The sequence below is a fragment of the Guyanagaster necrorhizus genome (genome assembly GCF_019112545.1).
Source record: "Guyanagaster necrorhizus MCA 3950 unplaced genomic scaffold BT62scaffold_9, whole genome shotgun sequence".
Taxonomy (NCBI): domain Eukaryota; kingdom Fungi; phylum Basidiomycota; class Agaricomycetes; order Agaricales; family Physalacriaceae; genus Guyanagaster; species Guyanagaster necrorhizus.
This window is the reverse complement of record NW_025064888.1, coordinates 184,658-212,007: the sequence shown is the minus strand read 5'-3', so window position 1 is coordinate 212,007 and position 27,350 is coordinate 184,658. Positions and strand designations below refer to the sequence as shown.

Here is a 27,350-nt window from a genome sequence, read left to right as displayed (position 1 = left end):
GCTGTACACAAACATATTTGTGCGTCTCTACCAGCGCACTTGTACAACAGGTCAATATGCCTGATCGCTTGCAATGCTATTTCTTGTACCTCTCCCAGGTTTAAAATTTGTCGAGGCGTGGCATCAGGGCGGTAGGAGTATTCTAGCCCGGAACCGATCAATTGAGATCGATCTGGCCACGTGATGGAAGTATTCAAAGTCCGCGATCATCTACCACGAAAAGACTGTCTAGAATATTTATTGTCGAATAGGTCTAGTACTTGCACTTGAAAAAGACCCAGCCCAGTATCTCGTGCCAATTCTGAAGACTACCATCAATCCAACGACGAGTTTTGTCGCATCGAACACCAAGTAAGCCTGTTTCGGACCGTATACAAACGCCACCACGGTAACAACCAGAAGCGACCATCGGACAGATACTATCCTTTCGAGACTGACATACAGGACATTAATTACATAACAGCGGAAACGAGGAATGTTCTTACCGTGTTTTCTCAAATAAAGGACCGGTCGTTCTCGATGCAAAGTCTACAAGAAAGAGAAACGGAGCCACATTCAGAACAAAATGGTCTCCATCAAAAGGCGTTGTAAACCCCGCGGTCACAAGCGTCCGTATCCAGACCACCAGGACCGGGGCTGCGAGAGGTAAAAGCCAAGTCATGAGAAGCAGTAGGTGCATGTTGTGGTTGTAATTATTCGCGATTTGGAGAGATGATTGATCGACGGGCTCCGTAGTAACGTCAAGTTCTTCACCGTTTGTATGGGGATGTGAATCCATCAGGGAAATCATCACCGAACCCGACGGTGATTTGAACGAATTGTTCCCTCTACGAGGACTTGAAGCACAAGTAACGGCATGAACAAACCAACACCCAAGAAATGCAACCTGCCACGGGATAACAAGGAAGACAAGGAAAAGAATAAGCGACATCGAAACAGCTGTTCCTCTGCTGAAACTGATGATTTCCCGATGTGATCTGACGTCATTCGCTATCAGTGTCCCTGAAAGAGTGTCTCGACGTCAAGAAATTCACCTTCCAAGCGAAAATTTGGATAGCAACCTGAGCGGCCAAAGGAAAGCGAATAGAAACCAGTAGCTGACGACGACAAGGCCGTATGCGACCGCCATAAACAGCGGTGCTAGAGGCGAGAAAAATGGTTCCCCTTTGGTGCCCAAGAAATAGTTCACGGGAACCGGGACGACGGAAAACACGAATGATCCCAACATCAAGGCTAAGAGTCTTCGTCGGCAAAAGAAGTCGAGGGACTGTGTTACCATCGGTGTAACTACTGCTGCATTCACAAGATCAACACACGGGTATCCAGACAATAATCGCTAACTCACCGATCCCTTTATCAGATGTCTTCCATAGCTCTAACATGATCAGCGACACAATACCGATGGCCCAAGAGATGATAGTAGTGAAGTAACGTGATGCCCAACGACCGACCGTGGCCGTCCAAGCAATCTCCAAATCTATTACATCTGCCCTGCAATCATCGCCACCAGAAAACAGCAGATCAAGGTAAACGCCACGGACCGACACGGCGGTATCTATATAAGGTGCCGGACCGTGCGTATGAAGCAGGATGTCACGGTGGGGCGTCAACCTCAAGGGGAAGTAGTGTGTCTCCGCCGGATGAGACTTGTGAACTAGCAACGGCGATAGATACTTTTCTATGTCCCGAGAGGTTACAGTCCTATCAAAATATGAAGACCTAGACCGTACCTTTGCATCCATTGCCAGGGGTAGATATACGTGGCGACAAACGATAAACGATGAGCGCATTTGACAATAACTCAGGAAAGTGTACGGATATATGCAGAGCCCTGGTGTCAGGCAGATGAGTCAAAACGCCTCCTGCAAGTAGTGCTTGTCAAGCAGAACAATATTCAGTTTCAGATCACCCACAAAAAAAAAGAAAATACTTTACTTGTGATTTTGACATCACGAACTACGATGGTCTCGGGGGCCAGTTGTGCGATGACCCAACCGAATCCATCAGCTCGATCAAGTCTAATGCCTACCCACTTTGGACGGCCCTGACGCGGGGACAATAGATCCACTTCGAAAAGGACCACCCCTTCGGACTCATCGGACCCTTCATGTGGAACAGGAAATGGTATCCCTGGATTCGGATTAGGTATCAGCTTCAACACTGAAGGCTCTAGCGATTCGCATTCAAAGGCCTCGTCATCTGTCGCCTGACATAGCAGAACCGACACGTCTAACGGACCTGGATTATGCGGAGAAATAGCCAACACAGATCCCTGCGACACATATAGCGTCAATTTCGTTGATGGACCACTGAGAACAGGCAAGAGATACGTCTCTCGAACCCGTGGCCTATCAAGCACGAGCTGTTCATTCTCGGAGAGAATCCTATACGAATCACGCTCTAACAGCTGAGGCGGAGCACCAATTGGTGGAAACCAACTCCTATCCCTTAACCATCTATCCAAGACAGTCCCACGTCTCTCCACAGACGTAGCATCACCAAGCTCCAGGGCGGCTCTGGCTACCCGCCATCGAATCTGATGGCACCACACCATCTCCCGGTGTCCCACTCCAGTCCACGCTCCCTCGAGAGCGGATGAGAATACGGTGCGTCTAAACGGAGCATCCATCCTCTCCAAAATACACGACTCGGAGGGTATCATCATATCCGTCGCACCTCCACATATCGACAGTATCGGTGTCGGGTCGCTCTCCAGCACGAGCTTGTTGCGGTCGTATATTCGATCGATACGCTGGTCAAAGCGCGCCGGCGGAAGGAGATGAGGTGTCGACATGGTTATGATAGCTGATATTTTGTCTGAAGGTAAAAGGGACGTAGCAATGATGCCTCCCATGGAGTGGCCTAAAATTATGATTGGCGTGTTTGGAGGATACATGGACAGAATATAAGCAATGGCGTCAGCCGTGTATGCAGTCTCAGATTCCATGGTGGGCCCATGGAAGGCTGAAAGGTCCTCATTGAATTCAACTGTATGGAAAGAAAAAGATCAGACGAGCCTCTTAGTCTTGATGGCACACGCACCAGCAAAGAAATCCAGCGGTTTGAAGGACGTGCTTTCGAATGCTTGCGACAACAAATGAGGGGAAGAATAGAACTGCCGAACCGCGGATGAGGATATAGACCTGACTTGACGTGACGACCCAGCATTTCCTGGAATGAACAAAACGGGCTGGCTGCCATGTATCTGTTGAGAAACTAAAAAAACAGTATCATATACTACAATCGCCATCGCACCATATTGGATTCCCATCCTACCTCTCGATACAACCAGAGGCTATAACGGTTGGCCAGTGAAGTCCACGAAGCGTTGAACTCTGTTTGCAGGATATATGACGGCGACATCCTCGACATGCGACATCCTTGTGGAGAAAGATTATTCTGAACGTCCAACGTTGATAGATATAATATAACAACCGAGACTAGAGAAAAAAGGCCGAGAAATATCGTAGCTTTTGCATGTGTCATAGCAAAGCGAAAAGCATGGGTGGTGGGCGTCTGATGACGAGAACAAAAATAACCGTCTCTAGATCAAAAGCCAATGTAGTACAATATCACCTTGGCCTAATAAAGCAACCATTGGCACCAGCTCATGATGAGTATCTTAAAGCTGAATATCTTTTATCATTTTACGAAACACGACAAAAGGATCATGGAGACTACGGATAATATAACATCGCGGCTGGTGAGGGTGTGTATGCAGATGACAATGAATGAGAGGGTTGATGCAGAGAAGAAGCACGACGATGAAACGTCAAGGGTCGAAATACGTGAGAACGGTAATAAAAAACAAGCGTAGCATCTATTCGTCAGCCGGTGCGTCAGCGGGCTCCTCTTTCTCAATAGGAGGCTTATCTACAGAACCAAGAAAACTTAGAAGAGTCCCTCCATATTTGAAAAGATGGCTTACCAGAGTCCTGCATGTCGGACGTCCAGAGCGTGAGGTTGTCGCGGAGGAGTTGCATGATGAGTGTCGAATCTTTGTAACTCTCCTCGGATAGAGTGTCGAGCTCGGCAATAGCGTCATCGAATGCCTGCTTGGCGAGATGGCATGCGCGGTCGGGGCTGTTGAGAATTTCGTAGTAGAAGACAGAGAAATTGAGGGCAAGACCAAGACGGATAGGATGTGTGGGAGGTAGCTCAGTGACAGCAACGTCCGAAGCAGCCTTGTACGCCTCCAAAGACTTGTCAGCGCTGTCTTTCCGCTTGTCGCCGGTGGCAAATTCGGCCAAGTAACGGTGGTAGTCGCCCATCCTATCATATCGATGGATAAGAACACAAGACGAATAAATCCAAGAACTTACATCTTGTGGTAGAACACCTTCGACTCGCCTGACGCCGCAGAAGGGATCAGATGCTTATCGAGGACGTCGAGGATGTCCTCGCAGATTTTTGCCAACTCGCTTTCAATCTTCTCCCGGTAGCCCTTGATCATGGATACTTGAGCCTCGTTGCCTTTCGACTCTTCTTTCTGCTCGATTGAGGAGACGATTCTCCATGAAGCACGGCGGGCACCGATAACATTCTTGTAGGCGACGGAGAGTAGATTACGCTCCTCGACAGTGAGTTCCTGGTCTGACGAGGCAACTCGCTTCATGTTCTCGACCATTTCTGAGAGTGATAAGGTCACAGAGGGGCTAAATGCAAAGTGAGGCAATCAGGGCTAACCTTCATATCGCTCTGCCTGCTCAGCGAGCTTAGCGAGGTAGACAGAATCTTCACGGGATTCAGGCATCTAGCAGAAAGAGACAACGTTGAGCATGGGTACGACGCGTACAGGAGCGCGTCAAACACTCACGATAGCTGGAGATAAGGTTGGGTGAGCTGACGACAGACAATAGATGAGCTTGACGTTGTAGAGGACGACGAAGGAGGTGGCGGGACTTACGGGTGTGGGGCGGTTGGTTCGTGGTGGGGAAGTCTAGAGAATCAAAAAAGGGAGATAAAGAATTTAAGGCGACCCGGCAACCCTCTGCCCAAGTCACTTATGTAAGGCTTACATTAGCAGGGTTGAGGGTTGTGCCACGCGACCTTCCTAAATGGTGCGCATTTACTAGCAGTCGTCATGCGCAACCAGTGTCAGTATCTCGTTAGGGATCACTCATCAAGCAGTTGTGTTGTCTGTAGGCAATGTAGAGCATCTCTAATGATTCGAGCGATACCAGTTGCAATGAAGAGGGGCTTTTTTTTTTCTTATCATACTCCTAACTTTCAAATTGGCTCCCTTAATAGACGCCACACTGCGCTTCCTGAAGCCATGCATATTACATACGGAATCTCCAACAGTAATAATGATTTTGTTCAAATCTCGAACATTTGCTGCTGTGCTGATGAACTATGTAATACCCGCCACACAACTCTGTTGTTCCAAGTTGGGTTCTTGCCGGTTCCGACCTCTCTTGATCCGTCATCTTCCATTTAAATCATTGCACTTGGCGCAGACGTTCCACGCCTGGGCGAGCCTACTGCTAATCTCCACTTTCTGCTACGCCAGGGTGGAGAGAAAAAATAAATGGTGCATAAGGGAGGCGCTAAGCACTTCTCTTTATATGGTCCCTCTTTGAATGCCCTATCATACTGTTGAAGTGCTCTGCTGAGCTACCGAGGTGCGGATATGATCCCGCCACCCGCGGATTCCCAATCCCATAGCCACCAGATACTCAACACGTGATGTGCGAACCTATTTGAACGCATTTTCCCCAGTCAACTCTTTCTCTTTCATTTTATCTTCACCATCTCACACGCCAACGCCACTATTTACGTGTATTTCTCAGAGATAATCGTCAATGTCATCCACTACAACCCGCAAGCGAAATCCGACGCGCCTTCTGGTGCCGCCGCCAAGAAGACGAGGCTCAACCCTCACAGCCAATAAAGTCACTGCTGGCATCTTGACAGACTCGAAAAACTATCCAGTTCCAGAGGATCCTGAGGGTTCTTGCGCGGCTTTTGTAGAACTTGCTCAATATGCGCCAAGTTTGGAGGAGGAGATCGCTGGAAGGAAGCCAAAGGAGCGTACGCCAAAGCAGGTGAACGCCGCAGCGGAGAAGCTCAAATCAGCAGCGCGGAGTGGCATCAAGAAGCAAGTGACCGTTAGTAAAATTTGTACCGGCTATGGTTCGTGAAGGAATTGACGCGTCTCTTCAGTGGAAAACGTCCTGTAAAACGGGGTCTTCAAAGTGGATGTATGATGGATGGCGTCTGCAACGACGGGGAAGTCGTTGGTGCCATAATTGGCTTGAGTGGCCCGCCTAACATTCAAGATGAAGAAGATGACAGCAGAAGGGTTCCAGAATATCATGGGTGATATTGAGAGATCTGCACGGTTTGCAGTCCCAGGAGAACAGTTGCGGCCGCACAAGATCTTTACGGGGCCAAGTTGAGATAAAGACTGCTTCCCTGTTATTGAAAGATAATCCGTTCGCTCAGTATGATGGTCATAGGCGGCGCCTCTGACAGCGTTGAAGATGATGATGATGATATAGGGTCCGGAAGGGTCCAAATTGGAATATCTGGCTCTAGAGTTGTGCCAAGGCTGCGATCCAGACCTCGCCGGAAGTACATACTTCCACGTGGAATTGTTTGCCAACCGCTTCCGCTGCAAGTCAGGCACAACAACGCTGTTCAGAACTAGTACAAACTCCTGGTTCCCGTCGGTATGAACGGCGTCAGACGCTTTCTCGGTGCGGCGACCACCACGGTCCAGGAGCCACCGCTACCACCACCACCACCACCACCAATCGATGCCAATGGCCTACCTTCACTCACATCTGGTCCGACGTGGCCGCCGCAGTCTCCGACCTCAACAAACGGAGTTACCTCACCCTTCGGAAGCCCAAAGATGACGACGGCGGGTCTCTTTCTTAGAAAGGACAGGCAGAAACCGCCGCCTTTCATGACGGACGATGATATTGCGCCAAAGTCATCGTATCGTTCATCAAATATGTCTACTAGCTCGTTCGCCATTATTTCCAACGGACAGTCACCTAATCCTCCGATCGCTGCGCCCTCACCCTCGCGAACAGCTCCCTCTCGGATTGTTACCCGAAAGTCCGTGAAACCGTCATCCGTAGACTCAGAACACAAGCGATCATCCAGTCGACTCAACAATCGTGACGAACTGTTGCTCAGTTTGTTGGCCAGTGACGCTGTCGTGGACAGCCGAGAATTTGAGATCCTTGGTTTTGAAGAAGTCGACGAACTGAAGAAGGTGCGCCGTTATGCTATGCACTTATGAACATTCGTGTAACAACGTACAGGAACACCAAATCCTCATGTCTCGACTTGGCGCCATGGAGAAGAAGCTCACGCTAGAAACAAAAATCCGGGACGCTGCAGTATCTTTGTCCAAGGTCAATCAATCGAACAAGAAAATGTCCAAGCAAACCGAGGAACAGCTTGAGTCCGCTAATCGCCGCGTTGATATTGCACAGAAGGAATTATGGCGGGTCTCGGAGCGAGCAAATGAGATACATAAGCGCCTACTGGAACATCGTGCGGGAGTTCTAAGCTATTCTGTTTGCAGCATGGAGAAAAAGATGTCACCGTCGTCTGCAAACGGTCACAGCGTTCCTCACAATCACCGCGATTCCGGCTACGAGACCCCGAATAGAAGCCTCTCACTCAGTCCAACAGCGACATCTATCACCGACTCTTCTTTCACCAAGTTTGATGGCGCCCACTTTTTTGCAGGTCATGCAGATGCTATCGTGCCGACGCGCCAACGTTCTCCGGATTCTGCCGCCCGAGAAATCTTCTCCCTCGAAGAGAAACTCAAGGCTGCGACCGATTCGCTGAAAGCCGCAGGACAGAAACAGGCAGATATGGCGAGAGAGCTGTCTCATTTAAAATTTGAGAAAGAGCAAGTCGAGACGATGATGGATATAGAGCTACAGAACGCCCAGGACACCATTGCCGCCCTAGAGCAGGAAATGCCCAAGATCGAGTCTCTGGAAAACGAGTTTCAGGATCTGTTGGAGGAGAAGAGGGATTGGGAACGCGAGCGGGAAGAGCAGGACCTGCGGCTGGCTGCTTTGCAGGATGAATTGAAGGCACTTGAGTCATCCAAGGCTCAGGCTGCAGGAACCGAGTCGACATTGGTACAAGCACAAGAGGCATCACAGCGACAGTTGGAGGAGAAGGACGCCGAGTTGCGGCAACTACAAGTAGACTGGGAGCAGGATCGATTAGCTTGGGATAATGAGCGTGCACGCTTAGAGGACGAGAAGTTGGAGGATCTGGCGAGACTACAGGACGAGATGGACAGAGTACGGGAGGAAGATGTTTCTCTATTGCAAAAGGCGACCGACAGCCTTGAAGAAGGGCAAGCTCTGATCCAAGCGCTCGTTCACAAACATTCTGTGCCGTTATTCTCTCGCGAGTTGTCTTTGAGGGCTCTCCTATCTTCGGTGGATCTTTATCTTGAAAGAGTAGGCTCTAATCCAGACTTAGAAAAGGAGTTGGAGGAAACAAGGAAGAAGGTTGATGAAGAAGTGTCCAAGCACGAAGCTCTTCTTCACGATCTCGAGGAAGCTCGACGTGAGCGAGAAGATGCCAGGAAGGAGGCTCGTATAGTTGCTCAGAAAATGAAGGTATGCACTCCTCGTCCATCCAAGTGGTTGTGTTTTTGACGCCTTTCTAGGAGCAATTGGAGTCGACCAATGGTACAGTTCGCTCCCCAGTTATACCGACCGCCACCTTTCCCTCCGAATTTGTGGGAGATGCCGCCAAGATTGTCGCCATCCTCCAACCTCTCTGGGCTATGCTTCCCTCCCCCGAAGCGCGCGCCGCCAAATTCAACATTCAAAGACAATTCCGGACTGGATCACCAACGGCATCAGCTCCTTCCAGTCCTAACGGTCTAGGTCACAACAACTCTGCCAAATCTCTCTCAGATCTGGATGTGCGGTCCCTCAAGGCCCTCTATGATCTACGGTCAGGCCCAAGTTCGTCGCCTAACCCAGGAGCATTCACAGTGGAGGCTTTTGCTTCCCGGGTACAAGCGCTGGTGGCAGATGATAGGTCGCTTATTGAACGTCTACTTCGGTTCGCCCAGGCGCATGATCTATTGAAGAAGAACGCCGATCGCGCTCAAAAGTTGGCGCAGGAGGGCAGTTCTGCTTTGGAGACGTATCAAAAGCAGGTGCGGATGCTAGAGGACAGGAATATGAGCATGGCAGCCAGATATGCTGGGTTGTGAGTGCCTCCGGTTGTCTCGAACATGTCATGCCATAACTCATCATTTATCATATAGGGAGGATGAAATGCAACGATTGCAAGACAGCGTGGATATCATCACGGCACAGAAGCTTGAGATTGAAATGCAGGCGGCTGAGCAGGCTGAAACATGCCGGCAACTTACCGAGGCCAACAACACGTTAAGCGCTAGAGCGCTGACCTTGGCTGAAGAAGCCGCATCTGCTCCGGAAGCCATCAAAAAACAGCTGGAGGCCCAACTTACCGAGTCCCGTGCAGCATTAAAGGCCGCACAGGAACAGCTCGATGCTGTCGTTTCGTCGGAGCAGAACCAAAAGGCCACATTGTTGGATGAATTGAATACGATGCAAACAGAGAATGGTCAACTGAGAGCGCAGCTTCGGGCGGTGAAGAAGTGATCTTTCTAGTACTGTTTCGGATTCAGTTTGGATACCCCCCTCACATTTTTATTTCCTTTTCGCTTTCTTGCAAACTCTAATGTTATTTCCACTGGCTGTAGTTTATATGTATATGTACGATAATATATTGTGTTGTAGAAAGTAACGCTTTGACGCCATGGGCCCTTAAACCAGCAAGTACAACTTTCTGTTGAATCCTAGAGGTTGGAAATTAGCTTACACGTGTTTACGGCTTCGCTGCACCCTGGACTTAGAGGACCGATGTGCATTCACATCAACCCTTCATTGGATGAGCGTGGTTGAATGAGATCTTTACGCTAAATTACCTTTATGTATATAAAACTTTGGTTCCTACTTAGTAGGGTGAAATTGATAGGCTGTGCCCATGGTTCAACTCCCGTCTAACGTTGAGCCCTGAAATCAAATTTATATACAAGGATCTCGACATAGATCTTATTGGCTCCCACATCTTCAATGCAGATAAGTGCTGTGCCGATACTCAGATGCTCCATAGCTCCCCAGTCAGCCTCCAGGTGTTGGTGTCAGTTCATGGCAGTATGCAAGTCTTTTGGTAGACAGAGGCCCGATAAGACAATGAAAAGCAGAGTTTAAGCTTAAGGGTAATAATTCCTCCTGATCATCCTACCCTCAACTTGCTGTCTTTTGTCTGACCAACGTAGACTTTAGATTCGTCGATGAAGCGAAGTCAAAAAAGCCAACAGAAACACCTGTTATATGTTCAATCAGAAAAAATTGGACTTTGGATGAGATCACCATGGGCAAGATCCGTCATACTTGGAAGGATGAGGCACAGCATAGGTTGGGCCGGGATCGCAATGCTTCTGCCCCTGGGACATCTCTGTCACTACATGTGCATTCTTTCTAAGGTATCATAGTATGCTTTCACATATCTTTCGGATGCCAAAGCACAGGCGACCTTGTGTTGGCAATGAGTGCTAGTATTTCACTTCTACATCCATTGACTGACTTATTTTCATACAGATCGTACGAGACTATATTGCACTAAGCAGCGGTAGCGGCAACCATCCGGTAACTTAAGCTTTTCAAATGATCGGCTCGATCATCGATCATTACGATGCCACTACATCGACGAAAGGTCGGTCTGCAAGACAGCTTTTTAAAAAACAGAACATCGGCTTAGGGTAATTATACTGACTTACTGGTAAGTTACCTCCCCTCGCCAGGGATTTTCGTAGGCCTATCATTCTACACATGATAGGTAAGTAACGATAAATCACCATATCAAAACACTCCCCAAGGGGTCGGGTGTAAAAGTGGTAACTTACCTCCCTTGAGGTTTCGGGCGTGACATTACATTGGCTACAACAACCAAAAAGGGCTCAACCGGGAGTTGAACCCGGGACCTCGCACAATTAATGACTACATAATCACTGGGATAACCCCCGAAGCGCGAATCATACTACTAGACCATTGAGCCATTAAGAGTTGTTGTCGATAAGTATCTATAGATATATTAAGTGATTACCTGCATTCGTCGGCCCGCGTTGGCTCGGCTTATTCATCTGCTCCATTGCAACCGAGCACAAGATGAAAAGAATCTTGAAGTTGGAGCATGTCAAGGTACTCTGAAGGCAGGATCGACAGAACCCGAATTTCCCCTCTGGCTCCCTGGTGTGGAGGTAGTGTCGGGACTCGGAACTAAGCAAAGATAAGCCGCGCCGCGGCACCACTACTGCTACTCAAAACGCTCCCCTTTAGATGGTGTAAGTATTAAGCAAGGGTAACCTGCGGCGGATTGGCAAAGTTTAATTCTGGAACCAGCTCATATGATTCAAATTATCCTCAGGCTGTAGCAAGCCGAGTTCCCGATGATACATTGGCACGTTCATAGCTCCGAGAGGTCCGTGTCTCTGTACATACAACTAAGCTATATGCCTAACATTGCGTTTACTATATCTGACTGAACCCATCATTTGAATATTCATTCGATATGTTTTGCAACAACGCGGCGGTCGAGACTGGTGCGTAGTGGAGGCCTATATGGTCTGAGCGCTCCCGGAGGTCGCGTTATCAACCTTTTGTTTATGACAGACGTAATCTTAGTAACATCTGCGCTTGATTTGGTCCTTTATGAACGGGTTGCACAAATACGATGGTTTCAATTTATCAGTTACGGATTTCGACCAATATAAGTTGATCTAGGTGGCGAGACGACCGAAGCGGCGTGTCCGTGTCAAATAGTTTGATCATGGAGATCGAGCGCCCACCGTTTACCCACTTTCTGGTCGACAACAAGTTTGTACGCCCCGGCACAGCGCAAGTACGTGTACAAAACAGGATCTTGTCTGAAGGATATTCTACCACGCAATAAGTCGACAATAATGTTTACGTATAATACCCATCTGCTGCTTCGTCATGTTCTGCCGCTACTACTACACTGAGGGCACAAAGCGTTGATGTTGGGGGCTGCAACGGTAATGTCAATGAAAGTCGTCGGGCAACGAAACGAAATCCTACAGTATTGTTGCGGAAATTGACGGCTGGTGGGGAATCAGTCTCTGAACAGTCTACAGACGGAAAAGAGCTGACTATTGCCAACAAGTTCGGCGGCATGAAGGAGGCTTGCAAGTCTTCGGGTGCGTCGTACTGAATTTGCACTGGACGAGGTCGCATTTAATCTAGACGATATTTTACCAGACATCCTGCGTAGCATAGTGATTATCTTACCTCTTCGTCAGGCTCGATGATCGTTCAAGAGTCAGCCTTATATAAGCCATACGGGAAGCTGGGAACTTCGTACCAAAGTTACGCCGTGGCCACAGCTACAAATGAGTTAGTGCCCCACAATGGGGAGTAAGACGGAATAGTACTGACCGCGTGTAGACGTTTCTAACCCTAGGATAAGCGAGCAGGTGTAAGTGTTGGTCCACCGACCCAGGACGGCGAAACTCACTGTCGATAAAGGCACATATCTGGAGAGACGAAGGGAAGTATCAGTCCAGCTCCAAGGCAACCTCTACTTTATAGGCTGCAGGATCCGGTCAATCGTCCGCTGCGATCATTCAAAGAAGGTGTGTCACTCGCCCAGGAAGTGTATCCTGAGTTTTGGTCAAGAATTGTGTGGTCCCGGGATCATATTTTGCAATGCCAGGAGGTCATCGAGTTCGCTTCGATTCTCCACGTAAACCCGTCATGTTGTCCGCCGCTAGTTCCTAGTCGCTAGGCAAGATATCAGGATGAACCGTGGCAAGGGCCATTCTGTACCAAGTAATTCACTATAAGCGCAGTTATAACCGCATAGATGTGCCGTGGTCACATCGCAGTAAAATAAGGAAAATATCTCAGATAGAAGTGTGCGACAATCTGACCAGATGGACGGGAGAAGACACACCCGGAATTGACCGAAGTATCGGACGTGAATGTTAGAGAAAGCACCGGCTACCCCCCCATCCAATCAATTACAAGTGTCTGTAGAAATTCTTAAAGGTCACGCCCTTGCGACCACTCTAGCGAGCCGAGCCGAGCCAAAGGCAGGTCTCTAAGCAGAGACCCATGTACTTCGTCACCGTTTTTGGGCTAATCTGTGAGAGAAGACCGTTCCGAAAGCCTGATAACGTTCAGCGATATACTTTAGCTAGAGATCGATCGAACTTATCGGGATTCAATCTAACCTTGTAACGCAGACGCCCCAACCTTAACATGTGTGTAAATGCTTACGTCCTCCTAAATTTAGGATTTTACGAGGCATGCTGTGATGTTGACCAAGTCTACCAGTACTTCACGGGCACTTCAATTGTGGCTCTGCTGTCTCAAGAAAGGGAGTTGCACAACGATCGGAAGCCCGGCGTCTTGATGAAAGTCCATTCGGATGACTTGGATGGCCCACTGAACGGTCCCATGTCGTAGTGTTGACGGCGGGAAGATACTACTGAGAGGCCTTCAGTAGAATCACACCGGCATGTGGATACTACGAACTTACTCGGTTCCAATTTATGGCTCGTACACATTTGTGCAGCCGGAATCACCATCTGGAAAATTACAACCCTAGCTTGATATCGAACCGTCGATTGGTCGGCGTTGTGCTACAACAAATTACAGACCGAGAGAGATGTATTGACCCTTTACCTTGGCAATATGGAAAACCACTTCTACGAAGGGTGCTCAGAGTCCAAGTCCTATGACCTATAAAAGTTCCACCAATCATCAAGCTCTATAGCCAACGACGAGAAACAAGAAGCCTTCGGCGCGTGTCTTTTTGACGTCAAATTGCGCACATACTCCGATGCAATGTGTTGGAGAACTTTGTCATAAGCGCTATTAAAATGAGCTTGCGGCCATCGGGGCAGTGGACCGTACAGGTCCCCGCGGTAGCAACCGCCGAACCGTCGTTTCCTTGCTTACTCCAATGAAACATTACGAGGGAACGCTATGGTGCTTAGAATCTTCTTTGAGGTCAGCCTTCTTCCAGATGGAAGACAGTTGAATATCGCGAACCATGCAATGTGTCGTGTTCCTGGAAATAGATATTCATTAAAGATGTACGGTCAGGGATGACACCTATATCGATCCATACGGATTGGATCTTTCCGCCAACTTCGGAAACGCGTTGGTATTAGAGAGTACGACCATTCGTTTTTCGTGGCTGATGTACCCTTTCATGAAACCTTTGTAGATCATATTTGCAACTAGGCACTCTGCCTCGTCCTCATCAACGTCAATACCTGAGATCTTGAGTGAGGAGTGGAACATGGATATAGGGAGTCGTGATCCTTTTTGAGAAGCTACCCATCTGGAATATACATAGATCGAAAACAGCTTCCGGAAGGCAATTAAGCCAACTTACGCTCTTCTGAATAAGCCCCGCAAACATAATTCTCTAGCCTTTTCGAGTGTTATCCAAAGATTCAGGTCCAAGAGTGTCTTTTCGTTGTGGTCGAGTGCCCTATCGTAGCTGGATATATCACCGGTTCGGATAGCAATTATAAATGGATGATAGAGCTCCTTGAGTGTAGGGAATCGATCCATTAGTTCTTGTGACGGAAGATAACCTTTCAGAATCCGCAGAGGAAGGAGATAGGTCAGGATGCGCCTGTAAACAGTCAAGTTGAGAGACGAGAGAAAGAGAAGGGCGTCGCACTCTTGGTTACTTTTGGCTCCAGTGTGGCATTGGTAGAAAGCAAGAGTCAGTTCTTCCTCGGACTGCAGAATGATCTCTGAGATGCCGACCGGATACGTCACTACGAACGCCTACCTTTGCATACTCTTCGTTCAAAAAACTCAGCATTCCAATGTAATATCGATAAGTGACCTTGCAAGACATTAACCAAGACGGTAGATCGAAGGGGGAAGATCGTACTTGATGCGACCGGGGATACATATGTAGTGGGGGAATGTCAGAGTTGGCTTCGAGGGCCCGCAAAATACTCTTTGACAGAGATATTCGTTTAACCTAAAATCAAAACCACTGACGATCGTGGAGGAGAGAAACTTTGAAGGAGAACAAAGCGACTTGCCCGAAAGTAACACTTGAGTATGAGACCAACGACGTAGTATACGCCCCATTTGCGAGATTCATCGAGTGATGACGTCCTAGTATATCAGGCTTTGACATTCAAAAAAAGCAACGAAGGCAGCACACCTGTCAGTCATGCAGTTTCCAAAGGCCTTTGCAATGACTCTCGCAGCTTCCTCCATCGACTCGCTCTTCAGGCTGTTATATTTTGCAAAGAAGTCGGCCTGAATAAAGACCATGAGTGGTGCCAGAGAACACGAAAAGAGTCGCTTACATCGAATGCCAAATCCCGTAAGTCCCGCAAAATAGAAAACAGAGCCGGTAGTGTCCAACCTCGATTTTCGGTGAAGAAACGGAAGAATAAACTGAGCAGCAATGAGCATGGTGCAGTAAAGAAGATAGATCTATGCTCACGAGACAAGTTGTGTATGTTCCTTGAATGCCTCCATTGGTCTTCGCCTAGCTACATGCGAACAGACCATCACATATTGGATCGCAATATCATCCCATGGGCTCTGTATGCTTCCTTGATAATGGCCAAATGCTGCACGCTGAAGATTTTCGTGAATTGGATGTTAAGGTCCTGGTACGACCCCGGCGCACTGTAGGATTCCTGAACTGCTTGACGAGGTCTTTTCCATGGGGACTCGTCGGCCGGAGAAGGTAGGCAAGATTGGGCCCATTTTCAGCAACGAGGGCGTCGTTCAGCTGCGTCAGATAGGTCGGAAAATCGACTGGCATGCTAGACTGATGTGGTACGGAAGTAACCTTGGTTTGACCACGCGGAGAACGCGCCTGCCACTTGATTGTTTTCTTCTTGTTTCTTTCCGCGGCATTCACATCTACTGGCTCGAGGTAGCCGGGCCCCGCTCTGAAATTCCTTGTGACCGTGTGCAGATGCGGCCGTTGCACCCGCGTCCTGATTGCAAGGGTTGGTAGTACTTAATCGCACTATCCTTTGCTCTGACCCCCCAATTCAAGAATGCTTGTTCGTCCTACAACTAGGCCTTTACTTTTGGCTAGACCTTCAGCAACTTTGCTCTTCACGTATTATGTTCCACGACGTCGCTTTACTACGAACAACGCTCAGCCTCGGGAAACTCCCAAATTCCGCTCTGCATACAGTCTCCTGGTGGCATCTCTAGCCAGCGGAGCTCTAGGCTATTTTGTATCGAGCTGGAATAATGCTGAAGCCATTCCGACTACTCCCAAGTACGGCTCCCCCAAGGATTATGAACAAGCCATCTTAGAGCTTCAGCTTACCTTTGCCGGCCGTGACGATGTCGTTTCGACCGATCCGGAGGATTTGCGGATACATGGGCGGTCGGAATATGATTATCTACCGGGTGTGTTTAATTTTGGCTTAACTTGAAGGCATGCTTTTCTGACTTTTACCGTGTGCCACTAGATTGTCTTCATAGCGTTGTTGTTTATCCTGATTCAACAGAAGATGTCGTCAAGATAGTCAAAATTGCGACAAAGTACCGAATGCCAATTACACCTTATTCAGGCGCCACAAACTTAGAGGGCCATACTCGCGGTGTATTTATCATATCATCAGACCCCTGTGGTCGTTTCTGATGAAGGTTATGCAGCATTCTTCCGGTGGGATATGCATTGATCTTTCCGGCATGAAGAGGATCATAGAAATTCATGGTTATTGCTGAATGCTGTGATTTCAGCTTGATTAACGATTGTTTATAGAGGCGGATTCTGACATTGTTTGCCAACCTGGCATCGGCTGGGTCGAAATCAACGACGATTTAGCAAGAAAGGGTAGGTCAGTTCAAAAACGAGACTGAAAGTAGACTGAGAGTTATGTTCAGGAATTCCTCTCTTTTTTCCGGTACCTGAAGATTTGTTTTACTAGTAATCGAAATCTTGAGAGGTATTGAACCTAGATCGACCCTGCTCCTGGTGCAACAATTGGAGGAATGCTTAGCACAGGATGCTCCGGAAGTACGTGGCCGTCCCTCTCTCTGAAAATGCTACTCATTGTTCTCTTCTACGTTACAGCGAACGCTGTTCGATACGGCACGAGCAAGGGAGAATGGTTTCTTAATGCCGTAAGTTGAATAACCCTTGCGAAATAAAGTTTACTAAGCAGGAATAGACCGTCGTGTTGCCTTCCGGAGAGGTCATAAAGACGAGAAGACGATCTAGGAAGTCTTCTGCTGGGTTTGATACTACAAAGTTATTCATTGGTGCCGAAGGGACATTAGGCATCGTCACCGAAGGTTAGTTCTGAACACTGAGCATCTTCCTTTTTCCGATCTAAATAATGTTGATTTTCTATTCCAGTCACAATCCGACTGGCCCCTGTTCTGCCAACCAGTGTCGCTGTAGTTCAGTTTCCTGACGTAAGAAAAGCAACAGAAGCCGTCAGAGAAATCATAAACCAGGGGGTTGGAATACGTAACATTTCACGAAAGTTCGCAGCAGGAAAATGTCTAATGCTTCTCTCTAGAATGCATAGAATTGGTAGATGCAGAGTTCATGCGGGCCACAAATATCTATGGCCAGTCCAGACGTAAGTGGCCGGAGAAGGACGGACTTTTCATCAAGTTGCAGGGGCATACGCAACAGTCCATCATGGATAGCGCTAAGGTGGTCAAGAAGCTTGCGGAAAAACATGGCGGGACGGGTTTTGAGTTTGCAAAAAATGGGAAGGAGGCGGCGGACCTTTGGGATGATAGGAAAAACGCACACTTTGCCGGTCTATCATTGGTTCCAGGGGCTAAGGGATGGGCAACGGACGTATGGTAAGCCTGTTGTGACGTGTCTTTAAGCTCTTCGGCTGACGTCTTTCAATAGTGTACCCGTGTCGAAATTGCCGGACCTCGTATATCAAACTAAGGAAGACCTCAAGAACCTTGGACTTGTCACTACTATAGTCGGGCACGTTGGGGACGGAAATTTCCATGCTTTGATCCTCTTCAATAATGAGGAAGAGCAGGCTAAGACAAAGCAAGCGGTCAGTCGGATGGTTAAGAGAGCTATTGCGCTCGATGGAACATGTAAGTTGCGCAATTCGTTATCCTCTATTAAGCATCCTGGCCTGATGAACGAAGGTACTGGAGAACATGGCGTTGGGATTGGCAAGAAGGACTACCTCATAGAAGAACTTGGAGAAGGGACAGTAGAACTAATGAAGACCATCAAGCGGGCCATCGATCCTCTAGGGCTTTTCAACCCCGGAAAGGTAGGTCTTTCCGTCAAATCGAACGGTTCTTTCTGACAAATTAATCAGTTGTACCCTGATACTCCCACAAAAGACAAAGGAAATAACAATTAGATACATTCACCCAACTCACGCTGCCTTTTCCAGCCAATGTGCGATATGCCCCACTTAAATATAAATAATACAAGACGTCTCCTGGAGTGATGTTGGTGACCCCATCCTTCAGAACGATCCAGTCGTGGGGTTGTCACGCTCGCACCATTTACCTAAGCGTTCGATATGTCAGAGGTCATCGTAGCCATATATTGTAGCCGTATGCATTGGCGTATTCAAACAAGTTGTCCAGACATGTTTTGGGATCATCAGCCCTTCAATTTATGGCACCGTCATGAGGACGAAGTTCCTGATCTTGAATGGTGTGAAGTAGCACGATAGGATCCCATGAATAGCGGGGATATTGTAACCACGCGCATGTATCATGAACCTAATTAAACAGTGTGATTCAAGAAAAGGCAAATCAGCACTTGTACGCTGCAGCAACGAGATTCTCTGAAGGTGCCTGAACAGTAAACCGTGCTCCAGATGTAAAATTGCCTCCGAGATAGCTACCCGAAAATGACATCTTTGCCGGCCACGAATTAACAACATGGGCCGTCTTGGCTGGAGAGCTACCGCTGTTACAGGGATACGCGCCGAACCACTTCACATTGTCGAAAAATCCTATGCTTGCGATGGTGACGCTTCCGTCATCTTGCTCAGATAATGCCTTTCGGTACAACTCTACAGGATCCCACGCGTCATCATATCAGTCAAGTACGAATTCCAGAGACGCTGGATTTTGCAGTCTTCGTACTGGTAATAGTACACGTCGAAAGGCCTAATAGCACCGATGAGCAGATTAGGGTGGGAATAATAGGTTAGAATCGCGGAGGCAGTCAGTACTGTATAAGACGAAGGATAATTGATTTGAACGGCCAAGAGGTTGGCGCAGGGCAGAGTGGAAGCGAGTAGAAGGGCGGCAGCATCACTAAAAATATCTCAGCAGTAATCGAGTGCAGTCCATTGGTACTCACTCTACGTTGCTGAATAAACTCACCGGTATCCACAGTCAGTTTGGTCGTCTGCTTGCAATCTTAGAGAATATGCCAGCTGGGCAAGCACAGCCAGGACAGAAAAGAAAAGGATGCTTGGTTTCATTTGAGAGCGCGCTCTTGGTACTTGACACACTTCAGAGACGGTCGTTCCGTTGTCTATCCTGGGCTTATGCTGGCGATGGTCATGCGATTACACGCTTTCACATGCGCGTCGTTGAAATACACTTTTCATGCTTCTGATACTGGCTTCTTGATTTCCGTCCGGTGTCCAAAATTTGTCCAACATGGTGCTTGGTGCTAGTTCTGCCGGGTAGTCTGCCTCTAGGCTTTGTGAAGGGCCGGAATTCGACTTCTCAACAACGTCGGGGCCTATCACCAGACTGAAAACAGCTCATGAATTACAATGAGGCTTTGGAAGAGAAGCTGAAAGACATGCCTTTTGTTTGTGCTCCAAAATACCAAAGACCAGGAACTTGAAGCCCTCGTCTGAATCCACCTAAAAGCACCGATACCTAATCGATCGAACCACTTCCAAGAGCTAACTTGGATCGATTTGATATCTACGTATCCGATTATCGACAATGCTTCGCGTCTTTCCACAAAATTTTTCTGCGAAAGAACGCCAATGGACTATAACTGCTGCAATATATTGTCATTAATTCAAATCCCAAAAAATTATCAATTCTCATACAATATATCACAGCAACTATGGTTTAATATTGTTTATAGAAATGGAGCCGTTTTAGCAAAGTCGGGATTTGTTCAATGGCATCTGGTCATGCAGGTCAATCTGTTAGAGCGGTAATGTGACGAACGAGCATGCGGCTTTCGGAAGGAACGGACGGATTAGACAGGGTCGTGGCTTCATGCCGCCTATCCTGTTCGCCCCTCAGTCGATGCACTTTTATTCCGAGGAGACGGGATCCAAGCCGTAAAGTCACGTTGATTCCGTCCGCGAGGCAGGACTTGTAGGAAGAACCCAGGAGATCATAGACGTGCTGATGATACTGGAATGGAACGACAATATCAGGATAATGGTCGCTGTTATATCGTGGCCGGTGCTGGAGGAGTTTAGAGGTTAGAACACGGGTTTGAGGGACCATACAAGAAGGATGCGTACCGCTGCCAGTGAACATACAAATATCTTAGGGATGGAATCTTTACGTGGTATATGAGGTAAGGCAAATAGGACGAGAGAATCCACCGCATACATAGAGTTTTATCTCGAACGAAAAGTGTAGGAGCATCGCATACATAGAATTTTCGCGGAAGACAGGAGTCATTTGTCCGAAAAGGGAACAAATCAAAATTACGAGTCACGATCGCATCTGTATGCTGAGTCGCTTTCATCGATTCGCATTTCGTTTCCAACCATCGCGTTCGTTCCTTTCCACCATGTCGTCCCAATCAAATCCTAATTCGAAGAGTGCAGGTCTGTCCTTTGTCTCCATTTTTATGCCCGTATATTTATTTATTCCTTTACAGCTAAAAAAGAAGCCAAGAGACTCGAAAAAGAGGCCAAGCTCGCAGCCAAGGCGGTGAAGACTACTAACAATAACGACAACAGTGGGGATAAAAGGGTCAAGGTAGAGAAGAAAAAGGAGGAGGAGGAGGATTTTGTGAATACGACACCCAAAGGCGAGAAGAAGGGTGCGTAGCTTATGCGATTCCTTTTCTTTTTCTGATCATGAGCAGATCTTTCGCAACCCATGTCGGCGGGATATAACCCAATCGCGGTAGAGTCGGCGTGGTACGACTGGTGGCATTCCCAGGGATTCTTCAAGCCAGAGTATGGTGGGAAGAATGCGGAGGTCTTCGTTATCCCGGCCCCTCCTCCCAATGTGACGGGCAGCCTACATATTGGTCATGCGCTGACGACGGCAATACAGGATTCGCTTGTTAGGTGGTGAGTCGGGTGCGAGCCCTTATTGTGTTATGGTTTAACGGCCAATAGGAACCGGATGCTAGGCCGCCAGACACTGTTCTCGCCTGGCTTTGACCACGCGGGGATCTCGACGCAGAGTGTGGTAGAGAAACGGCTATTCAAGAGTGAGGGTAAGACAAGACATGATCTTGGACGGGAAAGGTTTCTGGAGACGGTTATGGATTGGAAAAATGAGTGAGTGAATTTGCTGTGCTGTACATTTACACTAACGACAGGTGTAGGTACCAAGCGAGGATAACTAACCAGCTCCATCGACTAGGTGGGAGCTATGACTGGGACCGCGTCGCGTTTACGATGAATGAGGGTCTGAGCAAGGCCGTTATCGAGACGTTCTGCAGATTGCATGAGGACGGGATCATCTATCGCGCGAATAGGCTTGTAAACTGGTGTGTCCGCCTTAACACGACCCTCAGCAATCTCGAGGTCGACCAGAAGCAGTTGACAGGGCGGACGTTGATGAGCGTACCAGGGTATGACGCGAAAGAAAAATTTGAGTTTGGAGTTATCACGAGTTTCGCGTATCCACTAGAAGCCGGAGAGAGGGTGGTGGTCGCGACGACTCGGCCTGAGACCATGTTGGGAGATACGGCTATCGCGGTGCATCCCGACGATGACAGATACCGGCACCTCCATGGAAAGCATGCGGTTCATCCGTTCGTCGAGGGGAGGAGGATCCCAATTGTTACCGATGAGATGGTAGATCGCGAGTTTGGGACTGGCGCGGTGAAAATCACGCCGGCGCATGACCAGAACGATTGGGAAGTTGGTGTGAGGCATGGCCTGGAGGTAGTGAATATCATGAACGACGACGGGACGTTCAACGAGCATGCCGGCGAGAGGTTCAAGGTAAGCGCGTCTATTGCATCTGGGCAAGGTACTGATAGTTATACAGGGTATGAAACGCTTTCATGCCCGTGTCGCCGTCGTCGAGGCTCTCAAGGAAGCTGGGCTATTTGTCGAGACAAAGGATAACCCCATGATGATACCTATTTGCAGGTCCGCATCCGTCCTTCTTCACTGAAATCTTCTCATATTCCTTCAGCAAATCCGGCGACGTTATCGAACCCATACTTAAACCTCAATGGTGGGTAAACTGCAAGCCTCTCGCCGACGAAGCTATCAAAGTACGCGTCATTTTGTGAACGCTAACACTTACTGACGAGGCGGCATAGCGGACGCGCGCTGGTGAGCTCATCATTACGCCTAAACAATCAGAGAACGAGTGGTACCGCTGGTTGGAGGGTATCCAGGACTGGTGCATCTCCCGCCAGCTCTGGTGGGGACATCGTTGTCCGGCCTACTTTGTGAATGTCGAAGGGAGAGAGCAGGATGTCAGTCCTTTTCTTTTCCTTTTCCTTTTGCTGTGTTGATGGATATGTGCAGAAAAACGATGGCAAAAACTGGATTGTGGGTCGGACGCTCGAGCAGGCGACGGAACGTGCCAAGGTGCTTGCTGCTGGCCAGCCGTTCACCCTGGTGCAGGATGAAGACGTCCTTGATACTTGGTTTTCTTCTGGGTTGTGGCCTTTCTCGATTATGGGCTGGCCGGAAAAGGCGTGTTCATCTTCTTTTATTAGGGTATATCTATTTGACCGAACCTGTAGACGCTTGATTTCGAGAAATTTTACCCCTCCTCGATTCTTGAAACTGGTTGGGATATTCTTTTCTTCTGGGTAGCGAGGATGGTCATGCTGGGGATCAAGCTCACGGGGAGGATGCCGTTCAAGGAGGTGTATTGTCACGCGATGATCCGCGACGCACACGGAAGGAAGATGAGCAAGTCCCTTGGGAACGTCATAGACCCGATTGATGTAATACAAGGTTTGGAGCTGGAGAAGTTACATGAGAAGCTCGTTGAGGGCAACTTAGACGAGCGGGAGATCAAGAAAGCAAGAGAAGGCCAGAAGAAGGATTTCCCCAAGGGTATTCCGCAGTGTGGGACTGATGCATTGAGGTTTGCTCTCTGTGCGTACTCAGGTGGAGGGCGTGATATCAATCTCGAGATTCTACGTGTGGAAGGATACAGGAAATTTTGCAACAAGATTTTCAATGCGACCAAGTTTGCGATGCTCAAACTGGATGGGGAGTTCGTCCCCGAGGTGAACGCCAAGGTGCGTTTCGTATACTGTCTCGAGTGTTTCTGTGGCTGAGGCTGTTTCGTAGCCTACGGGCAAGGAGAGCCTCGTGGAGCGTTGGATCCTGCATAAACTCAATATCGCTGCCAGAGAGATTAATACCCAGATGGGGGAGCGTAACTTTATGATGACCACGACGGCCGCATATAACTTTTGGCTGTACGAGTTATGTGATGTCTATATTGTGGGTACTGTGACGTTGTGGTTTCTCCTGCTGATGGACAAATAGGAAGCAATGAAACCTATGTCAGACGACAAATCACCGATAGAGACGAGGAGATCCGCCCAACAAACGTTGTATACATGTTTAGATTACGGACTGAGGTTATTGCACCCCTTCATGCCGTTCGTCACTGAGGAGCTGTGGCAGCGCCTCCCGCGCCGGCCGGGCGATGCGACTCCATCGATTATGGTTTCGAGGTTCCCAGTGTTTGTAAGTGTAAACTTCTTTGAGAGACAATGAGGATTGATTTTGGCCACTAGGACGAGGCGTTCGTGTTTGAGGATGCTGATAGAGAGTTTGATCTGGTGTTTGCGGTACTCAAGGCCGGACGGTCCTTGGCTGCGTCGTATAATCTGCAGAGTGATATCCAGTGTGCGTGCGCTTTTTCCGTTAGACATGGTCTCGGGGTGATGAAGGGGTTTTATGTAGTCTTCATACACGCACAGGACGATGCACGGCTCATTGAGGGCCAGTTGCCTACCATTGTTGCTCTGACGAAGGGATGCAAGAGTGCAGTGGTCGTGAACGATTCAAAAGACGTTCCTGCCGGTTGTGGAAGTAGCGTTGTTACCAAGTCGATTGTCATCCGTACGCTCGTAAGGGTGAGTGCACCTATTTTCTTTTCCTTTGATGCAGTTCTTGATCTAGGTATGGATTAGGGCCTGGTGGATCTCGACCGTGAGATTGCGAAATGCGAAAAGAAGTTGGACGTGGCGCGGTTGAACCTCTCCAAACTGGCCAAGTTTGAGAACGAGACTCTTCCAGAGAATGTAAGGTTGGCAAATGAGGAAAAGGTGAGTACATATTGGATGTTTGGGGATGTATATTGATTTATCAAATGTATTATAGAAAAAGACATTGGAGGCGGAGATTATGACGCTGGAGGCTTCACAGAAGATGTTTGCGGATTTGAAATAGATGTATGTGGAATTATGATTGTATTATGATGTGCAAATTCTGGTTTGCAACTTCCCGTCTTTGTTCTTCTATCCGACAACTGAATGAATGTGTATAAATAATAAGGTGAGTAATTTTATGATTGTCTATAGAGAAAGCTATACGAAGCAGCAGGACATAAAGAAGCACGAGAAATATCGAGACGAGAATATGTGACTGTACCTGGCACCATCGTCCTAGATTTGATTATTCACTTACCCAAAGCACGGTGATCTTGACAGGAGAATGTCTTGATCAATGCTTGCAGGCCGTCCGTGACATAACCGTAAACGTAGCTGGGAGACTCGTAATAATCGTCAAATCTGTGGGTATACATGTTTAGTCAACCGAATTGAATCTCTCGCAAGAGCTTGACCCACGTAGCTGTAACCCTCCAAGTGAGAAGCTGTTGACGCGATGATGGTGTCGCAGGGCACTCTGCGAGCGTAGGTTTGTCCTGACTTCGCTTTTCTGCCTGCAACGAATCAGCCACCTTGATACGATCCATTAACGCCTCCTCTGCGCCCTCCACAGACGACAAAAGCAGCTCGGAACCATCAGACTTCACTGTACTCCACAAATCCGCAGCTGCCTTCTCGTCAGGCCACTGGCAGAGAATCTGCGCCCAATCCCGAATACAGCGCACCAAGTCGCGTTTAGGCTCCTCCTTGCGATGGATATCGTCTGGATCGGCCCCCTTTTTCTTTGGAGGTGACCAATCCGGGTCAGTCAAAGGGCCTCCTTGGGCCGCACGCTCAGCAAAGCTTCTAAGATTTCTCTCCCGCTCAGAATAGCTATCATCGAACAGATCTTCGTCACAAGTGAGTCTCCCCGCATCTATCAGACTTCGAAGCCAAAGCTGCGCATCCTTTAACCCTGGAAATAGGTGCGCGAGGGCATTCAACGCGTCCTGCTTTGCTGTCTCTAACCCATCTTTGACGACTTGGAGCCCATGAGCGCGTTGCTCCTCGTCGGACATCGTGGAGAGGTGCTTCATAATGACAAGAATGGTAGAGTTATGATGAGAGATACCTTCCTCGATCAATCTATCGAGCAAACAGACGATATCTTCTGTTTGGGATGCCTTGGCAAGAATTTTCGCGGCGTCAGTGTAGGAAATGGAAGGTTCTTCCCCAAAAACGTTTTGCTTGATTGAGATTAAGAGTGAAGACTCGATGTCAGGATAATCTGACACCAAAGAGGTGTACAGGTGAACGGACGGCGCCTCGAAGAAACTGGCGATGCGATGTCGGTGTCGTTCAGCGTAGAGCCGAATGGCGGCTGTCCTCATTTCCGCCGACCAGTGAGCGTCCCAGAAAGCAAAATCATTCGCGTTCTCCGGTTCTGCAAAACAGTCAATTCGGTGAGTGCAGGAAGGCGAGAAAAACGTACCGCCGGGAGTTCGGCGAATGAGATTGAGGGCATCATCGTAACTCTCACCCCATATGGCTTCATTGGCTGGAATTCTTGAGCCTCTGATAGCCGAAAACACGAGGAATTCTCTCCACATCCAAGCCATATAATCACCAATGGAGTGGTTCCCATCGTACACTGCCTGCTTTTTGGAGTCGGTGATGACAAGCCTTTTTGTCCAGTCAAAGTAATAACCTCTGGAACAGAACACGTTAGTTTGATGCACATATAGTAGTAGGGAGTCAACGAACAGGCAATCAGCACCTTGGTCTGCAACAGATGAGCACAGCATCAAACAGCCACGGACAAGCTCCATATCTGTGTTCGCATCCGCCATTGTCAGCCATATGTCAGGAAACCAGTTAATAATTTCCTCCAAGATGCACTGCAGCATATGCCCTTGCTGATCTCCCTGATCCTGTGGATTGTGTTTCACCTCCGTGGTAAGCTCGTTAACTAATGAACTCAGAGAGACGCAATGAAGCTCGTATGCAAGGTCCTTGACAACGCTCTCATCCTCGGGAAGGACACTAACAATGGAGGCAGCAAGTTTACGAGCGTTCTGAAGAGCCGCACGGTTACCAGGGGTGACTTTGATCGACTTTGCTCTCGTCAAGGCATCCGTAAGGACGTCGTTGAGGCGCTTCGACGGTGATGGACCAGCTTTGGGTATTGGTACCGCCACGAGGCGTCCTTTCCTTGCTGAAGGAGCTACTCTTGCTGAAGCCCCTACTCGAGTTGAAGGCACTGTTGGAGCTGGTACGACGAGTCGACTACTACGAAGTGCACCGGTCGTAATACGAGGTTTCCTTGCAGAGGTGGACATGACGATGAAGGGCGAGTCCGGGGAGGGGGAGGACGTTCTCACTAGCCATCTTACCTCATTAATTCCGCGAGGACAACATTTAGTGAAAGACTGTCAGTGAGAGAAGAATGTCAATTGTCACCATAGTCCGGCCCCGGTCACCGCGAGATTGAGAGGAATTTCTTGTAAGTAAGACGATGATCCATCTCGACCATCTCTAGAGTCTCTCCTCCTAGTGAAGTCAGTACCACCCTCGAATGTAGATACGCTCGGAGCTGTGTCCTTTCATTTCCTTTGAACATTACTGCGATCAATGCGTAAGAATTCTATCACTGGTTCTCCTGGAAACCGGGCGTTTGTTATTGGTCTTTGACAGTCTTCGCTGTTTCTCGGTTTGGATTTGATTTGAGATGAAGGCCTGAACACATAAGTAACAGGCACCGACAGCTGCGATACCTGACCAACGGCCTGAAAGTCTACAAAGTTGATAAC

At 48.4% G+C, this 27,350-nt stretch overlaps 10 protein-coding genes and 1 non-coding gene across 11 annotated transcripts; 4 read left to right on the top strand and 7 right to left on the bottom strand.

Moving 5' to 3' along the window:
- Positions 1-237: 237 nt before the first annotated feature.
- Positions 238-3,486, bottom strand: BT62DRAFT_891979 (PGAP1-domain-containing protein; the record flags this gene model as incomplete). Its single annotated transcript, XM_043183089.1, has 8 exons — positions 238-433; positions 486-977; positions 1,035-1,290; positions 1,346-1,678; positions 1,731-1,874; positions 1,936-2,988; positions 3,043-3,205; positions 3,256-3,486. 8 exons carry the CDS (start codon positions 3,484-3,486, stop codon positions 238-240), a joined length of 2,868 nt encoding a protein of 955 aa, XP_043041013.1.
- A 191-nt stretch (positions 3,487-3,677) lies between these two features.
- Positions 3,678-4,753, bottom strand: BT62DRAFT_947561 (14-3-3 protein; the record flags this gene model as incomplete). Its single annotated transcript, XM_043188030.1, has 4 exons — positions 3,678-3,874; positions 3,929-4,272; positions 4,323-4,629; positions 4,687-4,753. The coding sequence occupies 4 exons, from the start codon at positions 4,751-4,753 to the stop codon at positions 3,870-3,872; spliced, it is 723 nt and encodes a 240-aa protein (XP_043041012.1). The 3' UTR covers positions 3,678-3,869.
- Positions 4,754-5,583: 830 nt separating this feature from the next.
- BT62DRAFT_930524 (uncharacterized protein) lies at positions 5,584-6,438 on the top strand. The gene is made up of 2 exons (XM_043185946.1): positions 5,584-6,110; positions 6,166-6,438. The coding sequence occupies exons 1-2, from the start codon at positions 5,805-5,807 to the stop codon at positions 6,271-6,273; spliced, it is 414 nt and encodes a 137-aa protein (XP_043041011.1). The 5' UTR covers positions 5,584-5,804; the 3' UTR covers positions 6,274-6,438.
- A 208-nt stretch (positions 6,439-6,646) lies between these two features.
- BT62DRAFT_947559 (uncharacterized protein) lies at positions 6,647-9,792 on the top strand. The gene is made up of 4 exons (XM_043188029.1): positions 6,647-7,228; positions 7,278-8,609; positions 8,660-9,213; positions 9,272-9,792. Exons 1-4 carry the CDS (start codon positions 6,677-6,679, stop codon positions 9,630-9,632), a joined length of 2,799 nt encoding a protein of 932 aa, XP_043041010.1. The 5' UTR covers positions 6,647-6,676; the 3' UTR covers positions 9,633-9,792.
- A 1,197-nt stretch (positions 9,793-10,989) lies between these two features.
- On the bottom strand, positions 10,990-11,091 carry BT62DRAFT_t59. The gene has a single exon. It is a non-coding gene; the product is annotated as a tRNA-Pro (tRNA).
- Positions 11,092-11,886: 795 nt separating this feature from the next.
- BT62DRAFT_778495 (uncharacterized protein) lies at positions 11,887-13,030 on the bottom strand. Its single transcript, XM_043182254.1, has 10 exons — positions 13,006-13,030; positions 12,699-12,833; positions 12,568-12,642; positions 12,489-12,509; positions 12,415-12,436; positions 12,342-12,353; positions 12,204-12,292; positions 12,132-12,154; positions 12,021-12,080; positions 11,887-11,959 (listed from the first exon to the last, which is right to left on the bottom strand). The coding sequence occupies exons 3-9, from the start codon at positions 12,582-12,584 to the stop codon at positions 12,028-12,030; spliced, it is 237 nt and encodes a 78-aa protein (XP_043041009.1). The 5' UTR covers positions 12,585-12,642; positions 12,699-12,833; positions 13,006-13,030; the 3' UTR covers positions 11,887-11,959; positions 12,021-12,027.
- A 1,141-nt stretch (positions 13,031-14,171) lies between these two features.
- BT62DRAFT_891387 (uncharacterized protein) lies at positions 14,172-15,867 on the bottom strand (the record flags this gene model as incomplete). Its single annotated transcript, XM_043183067.1, has 10 exons — positions 14,172-14,403; positions 14,458-14,703; positions 14,752-14,813; positions 14,866-14,922; positions 14,971-15,063; positions 15,116-15,203; positions 15,253-15,350; positions 15,401-15,491; positions 15,541-15,670; positions 15,717-15,867. The coding sequence occupies 10 exons, from the start codon at positions 15,865-15,867 to the stop codon at positions 14,172-14,174; spliced, it is 1,248 nt and encodes a 415-aa protein (XP_043041008.1).
- Positions 15,868-16,108: 241 nt separating this feature from the next.
- Positions 16,109-18,421, top strand: BT62DRAFT_891556 (uncharacterized protein; the record flags this gene model as incomplete). Its single annotated transcript, XM_043183076.1, has 13 exons — positions 16,109-16,472; positions 16,535-16,668; positions 16,722-16,782; positions 16,831-16,902; positions 16,953-16,972; positions 17,028-17,085; positions 17,143-17,192; positions 17,240-17,363; positions 17,428-17,541; positions 17,594-17,888; positions 17,941-18,143; positions 18,198-18,328; positions 18,377-18,421. 13 exons carry the CDS (start codon positions 16,109-16,111, stop codon positions 18,419-18,421), a joined length of 1,671 nt encoding a protein of 556 aa, XP_043041007.1.
- Positions 18,422-18,682: 261 nt separating this feature from the next.
- Positions 18,683-20,614, bottom strand: BT62DRAFT_1074897 (uncharacterized protein; the record flags this gene model as incomplete). The annotated part of the gene is made up of 8 exons (XM_043179061.1): positions 18,683-18,791; positions 18,838-19,087; positions 19,138-19,334; positions 19,404-19,573; positions 19,625-19,770; positions 19,861-19,897; positions 20,217-20,462; positions 20,522-20,614. The coding sequence occupies 8 exons, from the start codon at positions 20,612-20,614 to the stop codon at positions 18,683-18,685; spliced, it is 1,248 nt and encodes a 415-aa protein (XP_043041006.1).
- Positions 20,615-20,727: 113 nt separating this feature from the next.
- BT62DRAFT_930517 (uncharacterized protein) lies at positions 20,728-24,728 on the top strand (the record flags this gene model as incomplete). Its single annotated transcript, XM_043185945.1, has 16 exons — positions 20,728-20,833; positions 20,887-21,051; positions 21,097-21,307; positions 21,356-21,520; positions 21,568-22,192; positions 22,239-22,342; positions 22,389-22,470; positions 22,519-22,677; positions 22,730-22,900; positions 22,951-23,457; positions 23,510-23,665; positions 23,711-23,914; positions 23,965-24,076; positions 24,134-24,306; positions 24,364-24,498; positions 24,554-24,728. Coding segments are annotated over exons 1-16 (3,070 nt in total), but the record flags the coding sequence as incomplete, so codon positions are not given.
- Positions 24,708-27,132, bottom strand: BT62DRAFT_778277 (uncharacterized protein). The gene is made up of 4 exons (XM_043182253.1): positions 26,305-27,132; positions 26,033-26,250; positions 25,021-25,984; positions 24,708-24,963 (listed from the first exon to the last, which is right to left on the bottom strand). Exons 1-4 carry the CDS (start codon positions 26,877-26,879, stop codon positions 24,852-24,854), a joined length of 1,869 nt encoding a protein of 622 aa, XP_043041004.1. The 5' UTR covers positions 26,880-27,132; the 3' UTR covers positions 24,708-24,851.
- Positions 27,133-27,350: the final 218 nt, after the last annotated feature.

Excerpts from the sequence above, each read along its gene's own strand:
- BT62DRAFT_930524 (XM_043185946.1), top strand. The coding sequence starts at position 5,805 with ATGTCATCCACTACAACCCGCAAGCGAAATCCGACGCGCCTTCTGGTG. Across the intron at positions 6,111-6,165 it reads GCATCAAGAAGCAAGTGACC|TGGAAAACGTCCTGTAAAAC; the intron begins GTTAGTAAAATT and ends GCGTCTCTTCAG.
- BT62DRAFT_947559 (XM_043188029.1), top strand. The coding sequence starts at position 6,677 with ATGAACGGCGTCAGACGCTTTCTCGGTGCGGCGACCACCACGGTCCAG. Across the intron at positions 7,229-7,277 it reads AAGTCGACGAACTGAAGAAG|GAACACCAAATCCTCATGTC; the intron begins GTGCGCCGTTAT and ends AACAACGTACAG. Across the intron at positions 8,610-8,659 it reads TAGTTGCTCAGAAAATGAAG|GAGCAATTGGAGTCGACCAA; the intron begins GTATGCACTCCT and ends ACGCCTTTCTAG.
- BT62DRAFT_778495 (XM_043182254.1), bottom strand. Across the intron at positions 12,437-12,488 it reads GTTAGAAACGTCTACACGCG|CTGTGGCCACGGCGTAACTT; the intron begins GTCAGTACTATT and ends ACTCATTTGTAG. Across the intron at positions 12,081-12,131 it reads TCAATTTCCGCAACAATACT|CCCCCAACATCAACGCTTTG; the intron begins GTAGGATTTCGT and ends TTACCGTTGCAG.
- BT62DRAFT_778277 (XM_043182253.1), bottom strand. The coding sequence starts at position 26,879 with ATGTCCACCTCTGCAAGGAAACCTCGTATTACGACCGGTGCACTTCGT. Across the intron at positions 25,985-26,032 it reads CATTCGCCGAACTCCCGGCG|AACCGGAGAACGCGAATGAT; the intron begins GTACGTTTTTCT and ends ACTGTTTTGCAG. Across the intron at positions 24,964-25,020 it reads ACTTGGAGGGTTACAGCTAC|ATTTGACGATTATTACGAGT; the intron begins GTGGGTCAAGCT and ends GTATACCCACAG.